This window comes from Callorhinus ursinus, unplaced genomic scaffold, assembly GCF_003265705.2.
Source record: "Callorhinus ursinus isolate GAN/ISIS: 27379988/994484 unplaced genomic scaffold, GSC_fseal_2.0 scaffold13, whole genome shotgun sequence".
Taxonomy (NCBI): Eukaryota; Metazoa; Chordata; class Mammalia; order Carnivora; family Otariidae; genus Callorhinus; species Callorhinus ursinus.
Window position 1 is genome coordinate 48,728,132 of NW_027397075.1, and position 19,183 is coordinate 48,747,314.

At 47.6% G+C, this 19,183-nt stretch overlaps 1 protein-coding gene across 2 annotated transcripts in view; it reads right to left on the reverse strand.

Annotated features, from left to right (window-relative positions):
- Positions 1 to 1,034: 1,034 nt before the first annotated feature.
- HHAT (hedgehog acyltransferase) overlaps positions 1,035 to 19,183 on the reverse strand; it is a 330,834-nt gene continuing 312,685 nt past the window's right edge. For both annotated transcript variants that reach the window (XM_025877897.2, XM_025877896.2), the window contains one exon: positions 1,035 to 2,070. In XM_025877897.2, the coding sequence (XP_025733682.1) occupies positions 1,979 to 2,070 (92 nt within the window). In that variant the 3' untranslated portion in view covers positions 1,035 to 1,978. The remainder of the gene's footprint in view (positions 2,071 to 19,183) is intronic.

Consider the following 19,183-nt stretch of genomic DNA (forward strand, 5'->3'; position numbering starts at 1 on the left):
AAAACAATGGTCCTAGATAATCCACATGTTGCTTAATCAGGCCTCAAATTATCATGTACTAATTCCCGAGAACCACTCTAAATCATGTAATAGCTTAAAAGAAATTCAGAGTTATTACTTCCAAATATATTCACCAATTCCTCCAATATAAGTTGAATGAATGAATAAACCTATTTGTTTTTACATAAATGGTGTCTCTGAAGAGTTCAAAATTCTTTGTATTGCTTACGTATGTACATACATCAGACACTTGCCTACAAACATCTTCACGCTCCTGTGTGTCCTTAACCAGCCCCTTCCTTCCACGTGAACTTCAGCCAGACTCCCTGTGGCTGGCCACAGTTCCTGAACTAGTGTTAGTCCATGATCCTGTACTATAGTCACTGGAGTGCTCACTCTTCCCAGTGCCATTCCCTCCTTGAAACTCCCCAGCACCTTGGAATCGCCTGCCCGGGCCTCCCTGTCCTTTACTCAGCCAGTTCCTGAGGCCACTGCTGTCAGCCTGCCTGCCCCTCTGGGTCTGTTCCTCGCAGCAGTCAACCCGGGGTATGCCCGCTCCCCACCGCCTGCTCCACCCACAACTGCTCTTCCGGGCAGAATGGGTAGGAAGAAGGGATTTCAGCAAGGTGGTCAGTCCTGCATTCTAGGAGTATGAATCTCATTGAGTTAAAAGCCATGGCCAGGACACAAGGACCACACCAGATAGCAGATGTGAGATGTGTGGCCAGACCAGGTCCAAGGGAACCTTTCCTTCAATAGCAATTTTACCCATGTGTTTGAGATGTACTAAGTTCTCCCATAATGAGGTACACTATGGATCAAACTTCCAAGCTTCTTCACATACCACTTGCCCTCTCAAAAAAAAAAAAAAAAATCCAACGCCAAACAGATATATTCAGCATTATCTACCACTTGGGGCTATTACTAGTGGCCTGTTACCCACTTTCCAGAGGAGTGAAGAAGAGTTATATAGGTGTTTAAATTTTAAGCATTTTCTTCAATAAACATTCAAAATGATTCTACAAAAATGTGAATTATCAGTGTGACAGAAAAGGCTCCATTTTATTTGAAACAAAACAATGTAAACCACTGAGTGTACACCAGTAAGCAGGAAGCTGGGGGCTTCCTTGTGTGGAGAGGAGAAAAGACCCCAGGAAACCATCCCTACCCTTTGTCACTTGCCTGATAGCACCTGTCTGTGGACGTGCTAGCTCATGGTTTCTTAATTTTGCTGCTTTATTGAGAAATGAAGATTAACTATCTGGTAGAGGAACTGCCATGTTTATACTTCCCTGCAAATCTAGGGAACAAGCATCCAAATGTCGATCATGGTGATGGTGTTCCAATAACAGATCTCCTTAGGTACTGGCCCCTTGGAACACTATAGGACAGGTTGTATCTTCTTTGACTGGGCAATTAGAAACTTGACTGTGGCTTTGTCTCCTCCCTGCTAGGGAGCTGAAGTGGGAAGCTCAGACCCCAGTGCTGGCTCTAGACACCACACTGCAGGACATGGGGAAGAGGTCACTTAAATGTTAGCAAAATATTTCAGAAATAGGGCCAGTGGAGGACAGCTCTTATCACTAATCAGGACTTCTGTGCTCCAATTGACAAATGTCTATTGCATTTAATTCTTGGTAAAGGAGAAAGAACCTGAAGGGCCCCCGGGGACTGGGTTCTAGACCACAATGTCACCATGTGCAGCTGGGCAAGATAATACTGCTCTGGACCCCTGCTTACTCAACAGGAAAATGATGGGGCTGGGGGAGATGAGCTCTGCGTCCCCAAAGTTAGAAGCCTCACTGGTTGTCAATTTTCTATGAGAGCTCAAGCTTCCAGTCTTGGAGTGAGGTAACTTCAACAAAAGATGGGCAGATGAAGCACTGGTTCCTTGGAGGTCATCCTGGTGTGCGAGGTCAGGGTGAAGCACCATTTGCCGTGGAGGCCAGCAGGAAGGGCTGGTGCAGGCTGGGCAGCATTAGTCCACTGAGTAGGTCTGGGCCCAGGCGATGCCCACGTGGGAGTAGCAGTAGAGGAATCCCAGGGCAGAGAGGGTCACATACGGCCAGCCTGCGACGGGGGGACAGAGATGCCAGAGTGGTTAGATACTCCTGGGGCAGGGCCTTCCAGAGGTGCAAACTGTCCCCCTTTGGGGAAGGCAATTCAAGAAACAACATGGGCCTCAGCTGACACATCAAGACACATACCTCCTGGAAAGTGTGCTCTACCTGGAACACCAACAACCTGAACTCTGCATTCCCACTGGGGCCAGCATCAAATGAGGGGTGCGCTATCTCAAATGGAAATTAGGTTTAGAAATAGGACAAGCTTTTAAAGAACATACATTTAGAAAACTAAAGTAGTTAATAATCAAAAAGAAGAAAAGTCCGTAAGACTCACAGTAAATCTTAAAATATAGATTGGCCGTTATATGGAATTGAGTGCCATCTGCAAGCACACAGAAGGGAGAGCCTAAATTAAACATTTGCTTTCAAAACTCAAAGCTTTTAGTGGTTCCTTCTATAAGTACTTGTCTTAGAATATCTGATGTTCTTTTCTTTCTCCTCCTCCTCCTCCTCCTCAGTTAATAGCCCTCTCTGCTGAGTATTTGTCACTTAATGACTTCCATGTCTTCTACATGTTTCACTTACGCCACCACTTATTAGGAGCTCTGCAGATCCAGAGATGCTGTGGAAGGTATCAGATGCCAAAATAGGTAATCCTACTCTAGTTTGGGAAAGATACACACACACACACACACACACACACACTACTGTGATTTGTGAGCCATGTAACATGTGCTAGATAATGATGTAGACAGAGCAAATTTAAACTGGGCCATGTGGGGTGAGCAAGAGTTTGTCAGATGGAAAGGGACTGGGATAAGCAACCAGAGAGACCACCTCATGTGTGAACATGTTCCGTGGGCCCCCCCTGGAACAGGGATCATGTGACTGTGGCTACTGCACAGGAAGGGGCAGGCAGGGCAGGGCTAGAAGCAGGGAGGAGGCAGTGGGAGCCACTGAGGGTACTGTGGCTCTGCAGGCTCTCTTCCTGCTACGTCAACAAGCAGCTGCAATTATTATTACTAGAAGTTCAATGACTATGGCATAGTGGTTAAGTGCAGGCTCTGAGGTGAATCTGGACGCCAGTTCAAACCCTGGCTCTGCCGCTTGCCAGCCGTGAGACCTGGAACAACTTGACGAATCTCAAGTGTAAAACTAGGAGAGGGACAGAGCACCTTTATTAATAGTCTTTATAGGACGCCATGGACTGATTGTGTCCCCCCACATTTGTGTGTTAAAACCCTAATCCCCAGTGCATATTTGGAGGGGGGGCCTTCGGGGGAGGTAAGTGGGTTGAGATCAGATCATGAGGTTTCGAGATGGGGATTAGTGCCCCCATAAGAAGGGACATGCAGGGCTTGCCTCCTTGCTCTCTGTCATATAGAGACACGGTGAGAGAAGGCGGCCCTCTAAAAGCCAAGAAGAGGGGCCTCACCAAGAACCAACTCAGCTGGCATCTTGATCTTGGACTTTTCCAGTCTCTGGAACTGTGAGAAACAAGGGTCTGTTGTTGAAGCCACCCAGCCCGTGGTACTTTGCTATGGCGGCCTGAGTTGACTAAGATATAAGGAAGGAATGTATGACATGATGTAAAGGCCTGCCCAGTGCTTGGCCTCTGATGGACATTTAGGAAAGGTAGTAATAATACTGGGGCGAGGACACAGAAGTCTTTCCCCACCAAGGTGAGAATGATAACAGGGAAGTCCAGCCCTGGTCTTCCTCTGAACTCCTGTTTTCAACTCGCTCCTTTCCTGGCTTGGCACAAGAATTCTCCTAGGCCTTGAAGGCAAGAGAAGTGAGGGGAACAGAGGACTTCCAAGGGCTTGGCTCTAGGCCCGGTCCCACAGTCCTACCTCCTGTCTGCTAGTCAGCCAGTGTGTTAGCTTCCTTTGGCTGCTGCGAGCAAATTACCACAAACCTCAGTGGCTTCCAACAACAGAAATGCATTCTCTCATACTTCTAGATGCTGGAAGTCTGAAATCAAGGTGTTGGCAGGGCCACCTTCTCCCTGAAGGCTCTCAGGGAGACTCCTCCCTTGCCTCTTCCAGCTTTGGATGACTCCAGACATTTCTTGACATACGGCAACATACCTCCAATCTCTGCCTCTGCCTTCATGTAGCCTTCTTCCCTGGGTACTCCTGTGTCCTCTTCTCTTAGAAGGACACCAGTCATGGATTTAGGGCCTACTCTAAATCCAGGATGATTTGTTCTCAAGACATTTAGCTAATGACATCAACAAAAATCCAAATGAAGTCACATTCTGAGGTTGCAGATGGACATGAATTTGGGGCGGGGGTACTAATCGGCCCAGTACAGCCAGGTACTTTCTCAAGCTTCAGAAGGGACCCATCCTACCTGGAGGCCCTCAGGCACAGATGCCAGGGGACCTATTGACATCTGCTCCTCAATGAGCTCAGGAAGCAGAAATTAGGGAGGGGGTTTCGGGCACAGGGAGAGGCCCCAGACGCCAGCTGTGTTTAGGATGATGCGTTGGCAGGTGTTTGGTAAACACAGAACCCAGAAGCTGGCTCTGGAGGTAGGAGAATGGGGATATTTTATTTACACAAAGCTGGGCCTGGGTCATTGGACAGCTGTGTTGGCCCTGCGGCTGTCCAGTGACATCCCTGTGAAAGCTTCTGGCCAGCACGCAGAACTGTAAGGAGGAACATCCCCAACACCGCCCGGAAGTGTGGCATATGCATGTTCAGTCTGGACGCCAGTTAGGCCCTGAAAATTCCCTCTACCATTCACCGTTTGCCATGCACAGAGGTGGATAGATAGCAGTTAGGAGACTTGTCATCCTGACTCTACTATGAGACCCCAGGAGGGGCTCAGTTTCTCCATCTACACCATGGCAGGTCAAAAATAAACAGAAGCACATGAAATAAGATCGCAGATTTGGTAGTGCTTTTAAAAAGTGTTTCAGAGTGGAACGTAAGGAATAGCAGGGAGGACATTAGGAGAAGGAAGGGAAAAATGAAGGTGGGGAATCGGAGGGGGAGACGAATCATGAGAGACTATGGACTCTGGGAAACAAACTGAGGGTTCTAGAGGGGAGGGGGGTGGGGGGATGGGTTAGCCTGGTGATGGGTATTAAGGAGGGCACGTACTGCATGGAGCACTGGGTGTTATATGCAAACAATGAATCATGGAACACTACATCAAAAACTAATGATGTATTGTATGGTGACTAACATAATAAAATTTAAAAAAAAATAAGTGTTTCAGAAATGCAAAGAATTCCTATAGGACCACTTGAGAAGTCAATGTATATAGTCTATGTGTGAAGCTGTTACATAAACAGCTCACTGGCCCTTTTAACAGGAGTGTTCCTACAGATAATAACCCCAGTGCGTACTAGAAGGCTGCTAAGGACCTCTTATCTTTTCCTGACCTCAGGAGTAAGCTATGTGATGACAACGAAAAGACAGATTCCACAAGTCACCCTTTCACAGTATTCACCCAGTATTTCATAAGCATTTGCTGTGTGTCTGGCCCGCCCGAGACTCCAGACATCAACATCAACCTCTGTGGTTTGCCTGCTACAGGCACAGGGTCTTTGACTGTAGCAGCTGCTAACCAAGCACTGATGTGGTCCAAGTGTTGCGGGGGTGGGGGGGGGTGGTGCTTGGGGCACAGCCTCCTCTTCATCAGGGTTCAGATGAGCACAGAAAAATAAACTGGGATGGGCTGTCATTCTGGCAACATTTGAGGTTGCTATGATGCAGTCATTCAGGCTTGTCAGCCATTAACAAAAATGATGGCGTCAAAAAGGGTTCTGTCCTGACAAATGAACACCAACTCATCCTGTAGCCCTCACTCCCCTGGCCTTTTCCCACTCTGTGTTCTCCTTCCAGGCTCGCCCTTCTCACCAGGATTTCAATCCACACTGTCCAGTCAACTCCCATATCCCAGCAACCCCGACCCCATGCATGCACACACATATACATACATTCACATACACGCACACACATACACATTCTCTGTCTCTGTCTCTCTCTCTCACTCTCTCTCTCTCACACACACACACCAATAATGTGGCTCATATAGCCTGGTGGGCAGTATGGTATTGGTCAAAGGAAAAGATCCTTCTTAACAGAGTACTTTAAGGCCCAAATCCCCTGCATACTTGGTATGTTCATGGCTAGGCCTCCAGATTCAATGATGTGTCCTGGTGGGCTTTTGATACCTAGACCTATTAAGATCTAAACAGTTGAACAGTTTTAACAGACAACAACTAGGCAGCACTGAAGATATTATAAAGAGGATGCTAGCAAGTTAGGCAATGTTTGCAAAAGATTGGGTAATATAGCTAATGGGACAGACTATCTGACAGATATAGCTAAATGCATACAAGTAGGATACATGGCACCATAGATTCAATTAAGAAGATCAATGTAGGTGGTGTAATAGACGGAGTTAATAGGATGTAGGTGGTTGTATCATGATATTGTTAATAGGACACTGGTGAGTTGTATAATAACTACAGCTAATGAGAACAGGTAGGACACAGAGGGAAATGTCTATAGCTAAAAGAAAGCAAGTGGTGTAATTTTACTTGAGGTTATTATAGCTGAGCGATTTTCTGAGCAATTACATCAATCTGAAAAGACTGGAAAGGCTGAGGCTCAGGAGAGTGAAGGAAAAGACCATCATCATGCAGGGCCACGAAAAGTCAAAGGATATATCACACTGGTTTTCTGGAAAGTGATGGGATAATCAGAACAAGCAGCAAGTCTAATGAAAACCTTTATTTAAAAGGTAACGTTGTAAAATGTGGAAAACAGCATGGAAGTTCCTCAAAAAATGAAACATAGAATTATTACATATATACCCAAAAGAATTGAAAGAACTAGAAGAGATATCTGTGTACCCACGTTCACAGCAGCATTACGTACAATAATCAAAAGGTGAAATAGCCCCAGTGTCCACTCACAGATGAATGGATACACAAAATGTGGTCTATACACACAGTGGAATATTATTCAGCCTTGAAAAGGAAGGGACTCCTGACACAAGCTACACCTGGGATGAAGCTTGAAGACATTATTCTAAATGAAATAAGCCAGACACAAAAGGACAAATACTACATATGAGGTCCCTAGAGTAGTCAAATTCATAGAGAAAGAAAATGGAATAGCAGTTGCTAGGGGCTGGGGGGAGTTACTGTTTAATGGTACAGGAGTTTCAGTTTTGCAAGGTTAAAAAAGTTCTGGAGATGGACGGTGGTGATGGTTGCATAGCAATGTGAATGTTCTTAATACCACTGAACTGTACACTTAAAAATGGTTAAAATGGCAAATCTTATGTTATATATAATTCACCACAATAAAAAATTCTATGCTGAGTGAAAGAAGACATTGACAAAATACTATATACCATATTACTCCATTTACGTAAAATGAAAATTGACTTATAGTAACAAAAAGCTTGTCAGTGGTTGCCAGGGGCTGGAGCAGAGGGAGGGACAAATTACAAAGGGGAGGGATGATGAAAATGTTTTGCATCTTGATTATGGGAAGGTTTTTAAGGGTATAGACAACTGGAAAATACCTTAAATGATTGTATTTTACTGTGCATAAATTATTTCTCAATAAAGTTGTAAAAATTTTAAAAACTGAAAAGATGAAAAATTTTTTAAAGGTAACATTGGAATATTAGCGAATCACAGACTTACAGTATTCTGCTACAATGTCCTAGGTTATATATATGCCCTAAGGTATTCAAACAAAAGATGCACATGCAAGAAAATATGATTCACTTTTTAAATGATGACGGGTTTTCAGTCCTTCATCTCCCTAGGGGCAGGAGGACTTGCCACGTGTAGGACTGAACAGTGGGCTCCCCTAACGCTCTCGTCCACTGGGGCCTCTGAGCAGGAGGACAAGGCTAAGAGCTCTTTCTTAACTATGCAGACACACTCAGCAGCTGAATCAGCACAAACCCTATTCCAGGGAAGAAATCAATCCTTCCTAATGGGAGAGAAGTTAATTGAGTTGCTGAATTGTGTATGAGCTATCAATTACCCCATCAAAGGCTCACTCAGCTGTCAGTCTAGGCAACACTTCTGAGCCTGTGGCCACCAACTTGGCTCTAACGGGGCCTTTTCAAAGGCCACATCCTACTGCTAACCATTTTTAGAAGAAAATGGCAGGTAACCACCATATGAACAAACTTGGCAGCAAAGCCTTTTTCCTGCCCTTTCTCCCAGTCAGCCAGCACCATAGTCTCTGTCCACATGTGAGTAGTTTATGAAGAATATGGAATCTACTATACAGTTTACAAAAAATACACAGTCTTAGTGAATCCTTCCAACACTCCAAGATAGAAATCATTAACAGATACCAATATCCTTGCTTGTAGCCACACTGCCTCAAAAGGGCCCAGAGTCCACATCCCAAGCCCAGAATGTCAGATTAAATCCTATTTGGAGAAAAGTCTGAAGGACTTCAGTCTTTCCTTTAATTTTTTATAATTATCTGTCTTTTACCATTAACAGTGCCCTAGTCTCCACCTTCCACCCACCCAGGCAAGTTTTCTAGCCAGAGGCTCTGATGCCCCGTTGCCCACTGATCCTCTCATTCACCCACTGCTCAGTTGTCACCCTGCTGGGTCACAGTTCTCCTTGGGGTTAAGGAACACTCACTCTCAGCTTGGCCCTTGGGTCCCTAGAGCTGAATGGATACACTCTCACTTTCTGGTCCCACAGAGCAGCAGCATCACTCAGTGACTCAAAATCATTCTAAGAGGAAGAAGAGGAGGTTCCCATCATCCCTGAGAGCCACTAGGCTACAAAGGAAACAAGTCTCACTTCCCCAAACTCTCCTTGGTTGAAACCCAAGCCTACAAATGTGAAGGATGTATTATAATTATTAAATGCCATCAACATATCCACCCATATCCCTGGGGATGTGGGTGCATATGTAATAGCCCACGTTACCATCCTGGTGAAGACAGATATGAGGCTGATGAATTTCAGCCTCCACGGACAGTCTTTGTGAAGGGGTAGGTTTGGAGAAGGATATCCAATGGGGAAATGAAATGAAGAGGTGATTCCAGGAGATGCTGCAGAAAAGAGAGTCATAGCACTTGGTGACTGATGGATTTGGGTGTCAAAGAATACATTCCCTCTCACTGACCCTGAGCACTGCTAACAGAGTACCCTTGGGGCTGACATTCAGCTAGTGCACATCGGAGGGACTCTACCTAACGTTAACAGGCTGATTCACTACCCTACTAGTTAGTAAAAGCCATGATCCCAGCCTTTCCCTCGTGACATGTTCTCTGATTTCACATCAAAAGGAGTAAAGCTCTGGTTCTGTAGGGACCTCCAGGACTCGCTCCAGCACATGGCTGCCATCTCTCTGGGCTGACGGGTCTGTGCCCATATCTTACATTTGTTAGAAATGGTGAACACCAGCTCCCCACTCTATACACACATTGTCCTGCTTTGGTGACATCTTCTGCTCTGAGGTCAGCAGGGGTTGAGTGTTCTTCTCCTTAGAGAACCAGCCCGGGCTCTGGACTCTGGTCCTAGGGTGCTGGCTCAGGATTTGAGAAGCACCACCAACCCAGTGCCCCTGGTACTCTCTGCACCATCTTCCCAGCCTCGCTACTGTCATTTCATTAATTATTCAGAATAACTTTATGCACTGTTGCCTTTGTTAAAAGAGCTAGCTCCTGACAGCACTTTATTTTTAACAATATTCAGGCCTGATGGGGGGAAATGATGAGGTGCCTTGCTAGCTTTATTTAAATCTTATTTACTCCAGTAGTCCAGCCTGGAGATGATGTGCAGCCGTTCATCAAACAGTCCTGAGCCTGCAGACCTTCCTTCAGAGCTAAATTTAGAGCTGTAACCTTAATAAAGCTATAGGGCAGGAGCCTTTACCCATCAGAGGGCTACCTTATCGAAGGATACACAGCAAGAGCAAAGCTGCCCAAGCTTCGAAACCTATGAACTGCTGGATCTGTTTTCAAACACATGGGGTAAGCGACAGAAGGTGTGAAGAACAGACTGTTGCCACTTTAGGGTTAAATAACAATTTCTTACCTTCATATGGTTTACAAACCTGGGCCTCAAGCCATGGGTTTGAGGCCTTAGTGTTTTTTCAAAAAATGCTCAGCTGCCTCTTTCACGTTCTTTCATGAGAAAAAAGGACTAGATGGTTCTAATCTGTCCGTGAAATGAAAGCATGAAATCCTGGGGCCCTGGCTTTCTAACATGAGCCCACAGCAGAATCACTTGGAGGCCACATCAAGAGGATGTGGGGCTCCCAGCCCTCAGTTTCTGATCCAGGGGACCTGTGGCCGGCCTGAGATTTCCATCTCTAAGGTGACATGGATGCTGCTGGCCCAAGAACCACATGTTGGGAACCACTGTTCTAGGTGAGCTCCAAAGAAAATTGAGGGAAGAACTTTCTACTGACAGAGTTGCTCATAAATTGGGCTTTTTCATAGAGCAGAGGAGACAGCTACAGAGCTTTATGTTCCCAGGTCCATTGCTGAGCACATTCTACATTCTCTCAGCTACCTTACCAGGGAGGTATTATTAGCCCCATTTCATAGAGAAAGGAAACTAGGGCTCAGAGAAGTAAAGTAACTTTCCCAAGGTCTAACAGCTAATTGGTCATCAGACCAAACTGGAACTTAGGGCTGTGTGACTCATGGTGCCTAAGGTAACAGTGGGGAGGGGGAAGCAGCAGGTTTGTATTTTCAGGCATCATCTAGCACTAAATCACTAGGTCACACATCTCCAGCAGCCTCAATTTCTCCATTTTTGTGAAGAGGGGACAAAGAAAGTATTGATGAGCACATTTATATCCCCTGTCTCGGAGAGTGCCTAATTTAGGCAGCATCCATTAAAGAGCACGTTCTTGATGCCTGGGTGATCTTTCATTAACATTGTCAGAGCCAGGAGCCGAGCCTCCAAAAGGTATCTAGCAGGGAGACACAGAGGAAGGGGGGGGGGCTCCACCCCCCCAAGAGCTTCTTGCCATCTCCAGCAAGAGTTGTTTGCTAGGCGCTGTGTGTATGTTTCACTGGCACAAACAGCGGTCATTAATAAATCACGTTGTTCATGGTCAATTTCGCATCCTGATGCAGCCAACCTAGGCTGCATTTTTCATCCTTTCTTACCCCCGGCACAAGCCTCGTGGGCAGAAGCTTACTGAGGCACTCACTTCCATCAAGTAAAATCATTTCATGTGAAATTGAGGAAGTGGGGAGAACAAGCCAAAGCCACTTTTTCTTACTGTGACTGCGTAAGTAGACAGTAGTGCTGAGAAAACAGCTTTTCTCTCTCCGGGGCCAAATGGGTAGGGACTCGCTTACCAGAAAACTGTCCCAGCAGTTGGTGCCACCGTCGCAGCTCCTGCCCCTGGGGCCAGAGGCTGCACTGACAGAACACGCTTCCCAGCTTCTTGTTCTTCCTTCACCTGTGTTTTTAATACAGTCTCATTGGGGCTGTTGTTCATCGTTCATTTATGACCACACCATAGAACGCAGCGGACGCTGCCTACCAAATGAGCTCCAACAAAGTGATGTGCACAGTGTAGGGAAGGCTCCCTGTCACACAGCCCTGACAACCACTCACCCACATTGCTATTTATGAAGCACCTACTGTGTGCCTGGCATTGAGACAGGCAGCCTTGATCCTTGCCATACATACAGCCTGCATCTTCATCTGAGGCCCCATGAGCAGGTGCCCGTGAAGGCTGAGTGCATGCTCCAGGGCCCCGGACACTTCACCTACCCCTTCGGGTTCAGTTCCTCAGCTCTGTTACCCAAATGTGCAGATAATGAAAGACTCAGGGGAAACAGATAGCAGAGACAAGATTCTCAAACCACTGCATAGGCTGGGGTGATGGGCTGACACTAGTCAAGTTGAAATTTCACTATGATTAAAACAGCAGAGCTTCACAATTTTTGTTTTCTAATCCAACGATGCCAATACTGGATGGAGGAGGTCCGGGAACACATCCCGGGAGGAGTGGCTGACGGACCTGGCGATGTTTATCTGGGAACCCGGAGACTCTGGAGAAGGGAAAAGAGCTGCCTGCTTATATCTAAAAGTCTATCCTTAGAAGAGGCTTGAGGGGACATCTGTGTGAGGAGGGGGGACACCCTGGGGGGCAGAGGCACACTTTGGCAGCAGGAGCGCCAACCCCGCAAAGGCTCAGGAGACACCAGGTTCTTCCTGCAGGGAATGCATGGAATGCAGCAGAGGCAGGACAGGAGGCCCGAGCACAACGGAGGAGATTCCTCTTCCAGGCCAGAAGCAGAACCAGGTCTGAGAGTCCATGAATCTGTTTGTCTCTTCACAGGGCACAAGGACCAGGGCACACATGGTAAATGGGCAGTAAATAACAGTGAAACAGAAGAAACACAGATACGGCGGTGGACTTTTGAGTCCTCATTCACAAGACTCCCAAGTCCCTCCTATAGGTGATTAGAAATAAGACTTGTTGCAAAATCCCTGAACCAGCAGCCATATGTAGGTGCATTTGGCCTCCATTTCCCCAGCTCGTGGGATCTGAGGCCAATTGATCAAAGTGCCCGTGGCCATGGGTGTGCCTAAGAGGGCCACGAACACCTAGACTTTGCCACGGGACAGCAGAGCACGAATGCCACTCCAGTCGCATCCAGCTTCATACCACCCCCCATGAACGTACCAGATTGAGCTGGAAAGGGAGAGAAAGAGAGCGATGCCTAAACCATATGGATACCTGAAAGATGAGGTCAGTGATGCGTCTGACATGCTCTTTTCCTGAAGCAGTTGTGAGATAAAGGACTCCAAATTACTTGACTTAAATTTCCCGGCAGAGAGCAGAAGGATAAAACCAGGCTCCCCATGGTGGTGGTGGCAGCCCTTCCTGGCGCTCTCAGAAGTGACGGTGGACTCGGAATGCCACCAGCCCCTTGGGAAGAGGAAGGAGCCGGTCCACCTGTCAGAGACGGCTTTGTTCTCACCTGCTGTTCCCACTGACTGCATCTCCAAAATCTATTTTGCTCACCTCTCCATGCTGAGGAAGGGGCGGGTTTGAGCGGGGGAGGTAGCATGGACCAAAGAGCTTGTCTGTGCCCCATCGGCTAGCAACTGCTGCCTGGAAAGTGGCTACAACCCCAGCCTCTGCCCTGCCCGTGACCGGGCCACAGGCAGGCCACCTGTGTCGGGGTGCGTGGGGGGCCATGGGGCAGCTTCTAAGGGAATTGAGCCCACAGGGTTGGTCCCATTCGAGCTGACTTTAACCACCTGAGCTGCCCATTGCCTTCCTGAGAAGGAACCTGACAGAAGCACAAAACAGCTCCGAGATTAGTTCAGAAAAATGTGGCTCCAACATTTACAAATGGGATTTGGAAAAGGCATCTCATTTCCTAGGTGCTGGTGTAAGGAGGGGTGTGGAAACAGGTAAGAAGGGGCAGGCACAGGGGATGCTCGGCAGCGACAGTGTCCCCGTGTCACCTTCCGGCCGGCTGGCTTGAGGGCGAAAGCAGCCTGCGGGTGGGCAGAGCTGGGAGCAGTTGTCCAGGGCAGCTCAGCACTCAGGTGGCCCCGGGCGCCAGGAGAAGGCAGCACCAGGAGTGGCAGACTGTAGCTTCAGGGAGCCTGGGGCCTTCTCTGCTAAAGAAGCATCAGTGATGTGCTATATGGTGGCTAATTGAACAGACTAATAAAAAATTTTTTAAAATAAAATTTAATTAAAAAAATTTTTTAAATAAAAAAAAAAAAAAGCAGCATCAGTGCTTCCCTGGGAGGGGGCAAGGACTCTGTTTAGGGGAGGGGAAAGGAGCGCAGAAGATCCCACAGGCGCCTCCTGTCAAACCCGCACATGCTGAAGCCCCGGGGCTCTGCTGAGGGCACGTGGAGAGGCACAGAGCTGCCCCGCACCATAGCTGCTCCACCCTCGCAAGGGCACAGGCAAGCCATAGGGCCCAGGACAGCAGTCGCAGTCCCTGCCATGTGGCAAGTGGGGGGCCAGTGAGGGAGAGGAGTGCACAGCATGGACACGCGTGAGGCTGGCCAGCTCCAGGCACCGGGTTTCACCAGAGACACTGCCACACAGAAGCCATATCAAGGAGGGTCTGGAAGGGCTCCACAGCGTGGGCATGCTGATAAGTCAAAGTTTAGTCTGGAAAGAGACCACAAGGTCACATACAAAGGGAATCAGACTTACTCTGCCGCTCTGGAAGACAGAACTGGGGCCCGCAGATGGAGGTGACAGGAGGCAGATTCTGGATGCCACTGAAAGGAGCAGATATCAAGCAGCACCTGCCCATAAGCTGGGCATCCTGGGCTCTCATCCCTGTCAGCAACAGGCAGAGTCCCAGAAGATGTGTCTTGGGGATGGCTTCCTCTGATAGGAGTGATCCCAGAGGCCCCAAGAGGTCCCTTCCACCTCTTAGAAATTACAGTCTTATAAAATCAAAGCCCTCAAACCATCTTGCACTCCCCGCGCCCGGGAAAGGCACAAAGGCTGAGTTTAGACTGCAAGACCCTGTGTCAGGAGCAGGGAGAGGAGAGGCATCCTCTCTGTCCTGGGAACAGAAGACCATGTTCAAACAGGCTGTGGAAATGTCACAAGATACAACCAATTTTTAGTGAACTGCTTATGAGGTTATTTACCTGACGTAGAAAGTGACTCAGACACTTTTTTGGGACTTGGGTTACAGAAAAAGACATTTCTGTGCCTTAAAAGATCCCATTCTGAAGGAACACTGTGTTCCCCCTCAGGCTCCCAACTCTGGCTGATGGCCTTGACGGTGGGTCTGCATGGGATAGGAGGGAGCCCTGGCCAAGGCTCCAGGCCCACACTGGGATGTGTCCCCCCGGGCCCCCCACCCCGACCCAGGGTCCCTTCTGACAACGCTGCTCACTGGGGCAGCCTGGATGTCCCGGCTCCGACCAGCCTCTGCAGAGAGCAATTTCACAGGGGATGCTCACAGGGAAGCTCTCTTCCTCCGAGTCAGCTGCTAGGAATCCAACGCCTCGCACTGATTTTCTACAGGGGCAGGGAAGACAGACCTACTGAAGTGGGGCTGAGAGGCAAATCCAAGGCAGCCTGGCTTTCTAGGGGATGGGAGGACTTAATGTTAGCTCTAGTGAGTATGAAGGTATTAGCACCCTTCCCTGCCTCCTCCGGGCTTCCGGTTTGGCCAGCAGGAGCATCCAGAGGCTTGGATCCCTTGTGAAACATGGCCGCTATTCACTCTCCTCCTGGTAGTCTTTCCACAGGGTTAATTATCAGCTGCCAGTGGCTGCACTTTCTGGCTTGGTTTTGTTTGTGACCTCAAAGCACAATATTTACACTCTGGACCCTTTGTAGAGTCCCCAGATGCTCCCTCGGTGCGGGTCAGTCAGGCGTGGAACCAGGCCTCAGTGTGCTTTCTCGGATTCCTCTACAGTGACAGGGCAAGTGTCTACCAAACCGCCCCACGGCTTGGATCGGGACATCCCCCCGTGGGCCAGTCCCCCTCACTGTGTGCCAGCAATGAGGCTTGAGGTGCTGGTGGAAGAAGGAACCATGACAGCCCCTCTCCCATGCCTGCTGGTGTCATCTCTGACGACATCTTGAGTGTGGTGCTGACGAGGCTGCTGTCAGGGCTCCCACCCCCCTTTCTTGGGGCCGCTGTGGGTTCCATTTGGGATGATTTGGCTCCATTCTTGTTCTAAAGGCTGGGAAGGATCTGACCTGAAGAAAAACTCATCATCCTGTTACTCATCATTTAACACTTATTGAGCTCCTACTATATACAGGGCACTGGGCTAAGTGTTGGGGATACCAGAGAGACTGAAAGGCTAGCTTGCAGGGCGCCTGGGTGGCTCAGTCAGTTAAGTGACCAACTCGATTTCAGCTCAGGTCATGATCTCAGGGTCCTGGGATCGAGCCACGGGTCGGGCTCCACGCTCAGTGGGGAGTCTGCTTGAGGATTCTCTCTCCCTCCCCCTCCCAAAATAAATAAATCTTTAAAAAAAAAAAAAAAGGAAAGAAAGAAAACGAAAAGCTGGCTTGCAGTTAGACAGGAATTAGGTGTAAAAAGGTACATCATAACCTCGGGGTGTTTCCTGATGTAGATGAAAAAATGAGCCAGCATTTGTTGAACATTTATTAACCTTGTTCTCGTGTGCCGGACATAATGTCAAGGACTGGGGAAGTGGAACAGGAAGGACTGGCCCCTGACCTCAAAGAGCTCCATTCTGGAGAAGGACTGAAGCACCCGTGAGGCAGGACCCAGAGCACTGAGAGCCAGCGTGGAGCACGCAGGCGCAGACAGGGCTGAGGGAACGTGGGCTGCACCTGGTCACTGCCAGGCTTGCTGAGCTCTGCCACTCTCCAGGTACGCACCTGCCAATGGTTTCCATCCTCTGGGGAAAACCTCCCTCAATGGAAGAAGGCCTGCCCTCCCATAAAACTGTCCATCTCATGTGCCCCCAGCAGGTACCAGGTTCTGCCCTCCACAGCAGCTCACCGTTTCACTGTCTCTGGATCTCTAGGAAGTGAAGAAATCAAAACAAACTTCTTTCCTCCTGGCATCGTAATCTCTGCAAGGAGTTCACACAGACAGCCAGGCAGGAAAGGCGGCACACTTTGATTTTCACTCTTTAGACCCTTCAGCTAGAGAGCCAGGGGCAAGGCTGTGTTTGCTTTCCCCTCCCTCCCCCGCACCCCTGATCCTTCCCTGCTCGCTCCCCTTCATCTCTCCCCGCCCCTCTTCTCTCCCACCCATCCACCCGCACATTTAATATTGATTGCCGGGGCAGGCAAGGCTCTGCTGCCTTAGCCTTCCCTCCTGGAAATCTCCCAGTGTGGCTGAGCCGCCGGTGTGTATCTAACATCTGCTCTGATGACTTCCCCCAGCTCTTGATGATTAGGTCCTCCCTCATTTCTTGAGCCATTCGTGACAGATGAAAGAAAGGATCGTGCTAATTCGCCTCAGCTGCACCCTCAGCTGCCGGTAATGGGCCTCAGGGCCAGGGTTCAGGGCTGTTGTGAGGCTCCCATCTCCTGATCCACTGGCTCCTTCACTGAGTGTCCCTTGCTGCCAACCGAGCCCTGGCCTACAGGCCCCCAGCGGTAAGCCTAGGTGCCTGCTTTCTTCCTCAAAGCTAGGTTTTCTATACATCTCTCCAGGATGGTCCAGGCCCCAACACCAAGCTTGTTTTGCCCCTCAATTCTGAGCAGTTCCTATAGTCATAGAGGAAGAGGGGAAGAAGGGACTCCTTCCAGTCTCCAGTTCTTGTCAATATCTCTTCGGCAGCTTCCACTGACATGTTCAACCTCAGCAGAACTTGCCTCCCTGGAGGCCTGAGAAACAGCCATGCTGCAGCCCTGGATCTGAGGTTGAAGCAGAAGCCGAAGAGCCAGGAGACAGCTATCCAGGACTGTCCAAGATGACATCTAATCAGTAAAAGTTCATATGGTGGCTCATATCCTCTTTCTCTTTATGATTTTATAATATGAGAATATGTGAGACAAAAACACTTTATTTGTCCCTCCTGGACCAACTAGAGAAGGTGCCATGAAGCAACAAGTTAATAAGGACAGACTTGCCCAGTGCCCACATACCCCCAGCTCATTTCCCTACCTTCCCCACCACCTTGTAAGGACAGAGGGGTCAACAGCTTGAAGAGTTCCCAGGGATATCCAGCTGATATAGAAAGAGATAAAGAGATAAGAGCTTCCAAATATTCTGATGATGAGTTTGAGTCATAAATGAATCCCCTTAAATGTGTTTATAGTTGGCTAAATTCCAAAGCTGCAAATAAAAGACTGTGCATTATGTTTGCCCTTATATTAAAAACATAATCAGACTATGCTTCCCCTCTTTGTTAAACCCAAGAATGCACCCATAGTCCAACCCTTCTTTAAAAATAAATTTTTAGAAATCAATGAAATAGAAACCAAAAGAACAGTAGAACAGATCAACAAAACTAGGAGCTGATTCTTTGAAAGAATTAACAGGATTGATAAACCCCTGGCCAGACTTATCAAAAAGAAAAGAGAAATGACCCAAATCAACAAAATTATGAATGAAAGAGAGATCACAACCAACACCAAAGAAATACAAACAATTATAAGAACATATAATGAGCAACCTATGCCAGTAAATTAGATAACCTGGAAGAAATGGATGCATTCCTAGAAATGTATCAACTACCAAAATTGAACCAGGAAGAAATAGAAAACCTGAACAGACCTATAACCACTAAGGAAATTGAAGCAGTCATCAAAAATCTCCCAAGAAACAAAAGCCCGGAGCCAGATGGCTTCCCAGGGGAATTCTACCAAACATTTCAAGAAGAATTAATACCTATTCTCCTGAAACTGTTCCAAAAAATAGAAATGGAAGGAAAACTTCCAAACTCATTTTATGAGGCCACCATTACCTTGATCCCAAAACCAGACAAAGACCCCATCAAAAAGGAGAATTACAGACCAATATCCTTGATGAACATGGATGCAAAAATTCTCACCAAAATACTAGCCAATAGGATCCAACAGTACATTAACAGGATTATTCACAATGACCAAGTGGGATTTATTCCCGGGCTGCAAGGTTGGTTCAACATCTGCAAATCAATCAACGTGATACAATACATTCACAAAAGAAAGAACAAGAATCATATGATCCTCTCAATAGATGCAGAAAAAGCATTTGACAAAGTACAGCATCCTTTCTTGATCAAAACTCTTCAGAGTATAGGGATAGAGGGTACATACCTACATACCTCAGTATCATTAAGCCATCTATGAAAAACCTACAGTGAATATCATTCTCAATGGGGAAAAGCTGAGAGCTTTTCCCCTAAGGTCAGGAACACGGCAGGGATGTCCACTCTCACCACTGCTATTCAACATAGTATTAGAAGTCCTAGCCACAGCAATCAGACAACAAAAAGAAATCAAAGGCATCCAAATCGGCAAAGAGGAAGTCAAACCCTCACTCTTTGCAGATGATATGATACTTTATGTGGAAAACCCAAAAGACTCCACCCCAAAACTGCTAGAACTCATACAGGAATTCAGTCGAGTGGCAGGCTATAAAATCAATGCACAGAAGTCAGTGGCATTCCTATACACCAACAACAAGACAGAAGAGAGACAAATCAAGGAGTC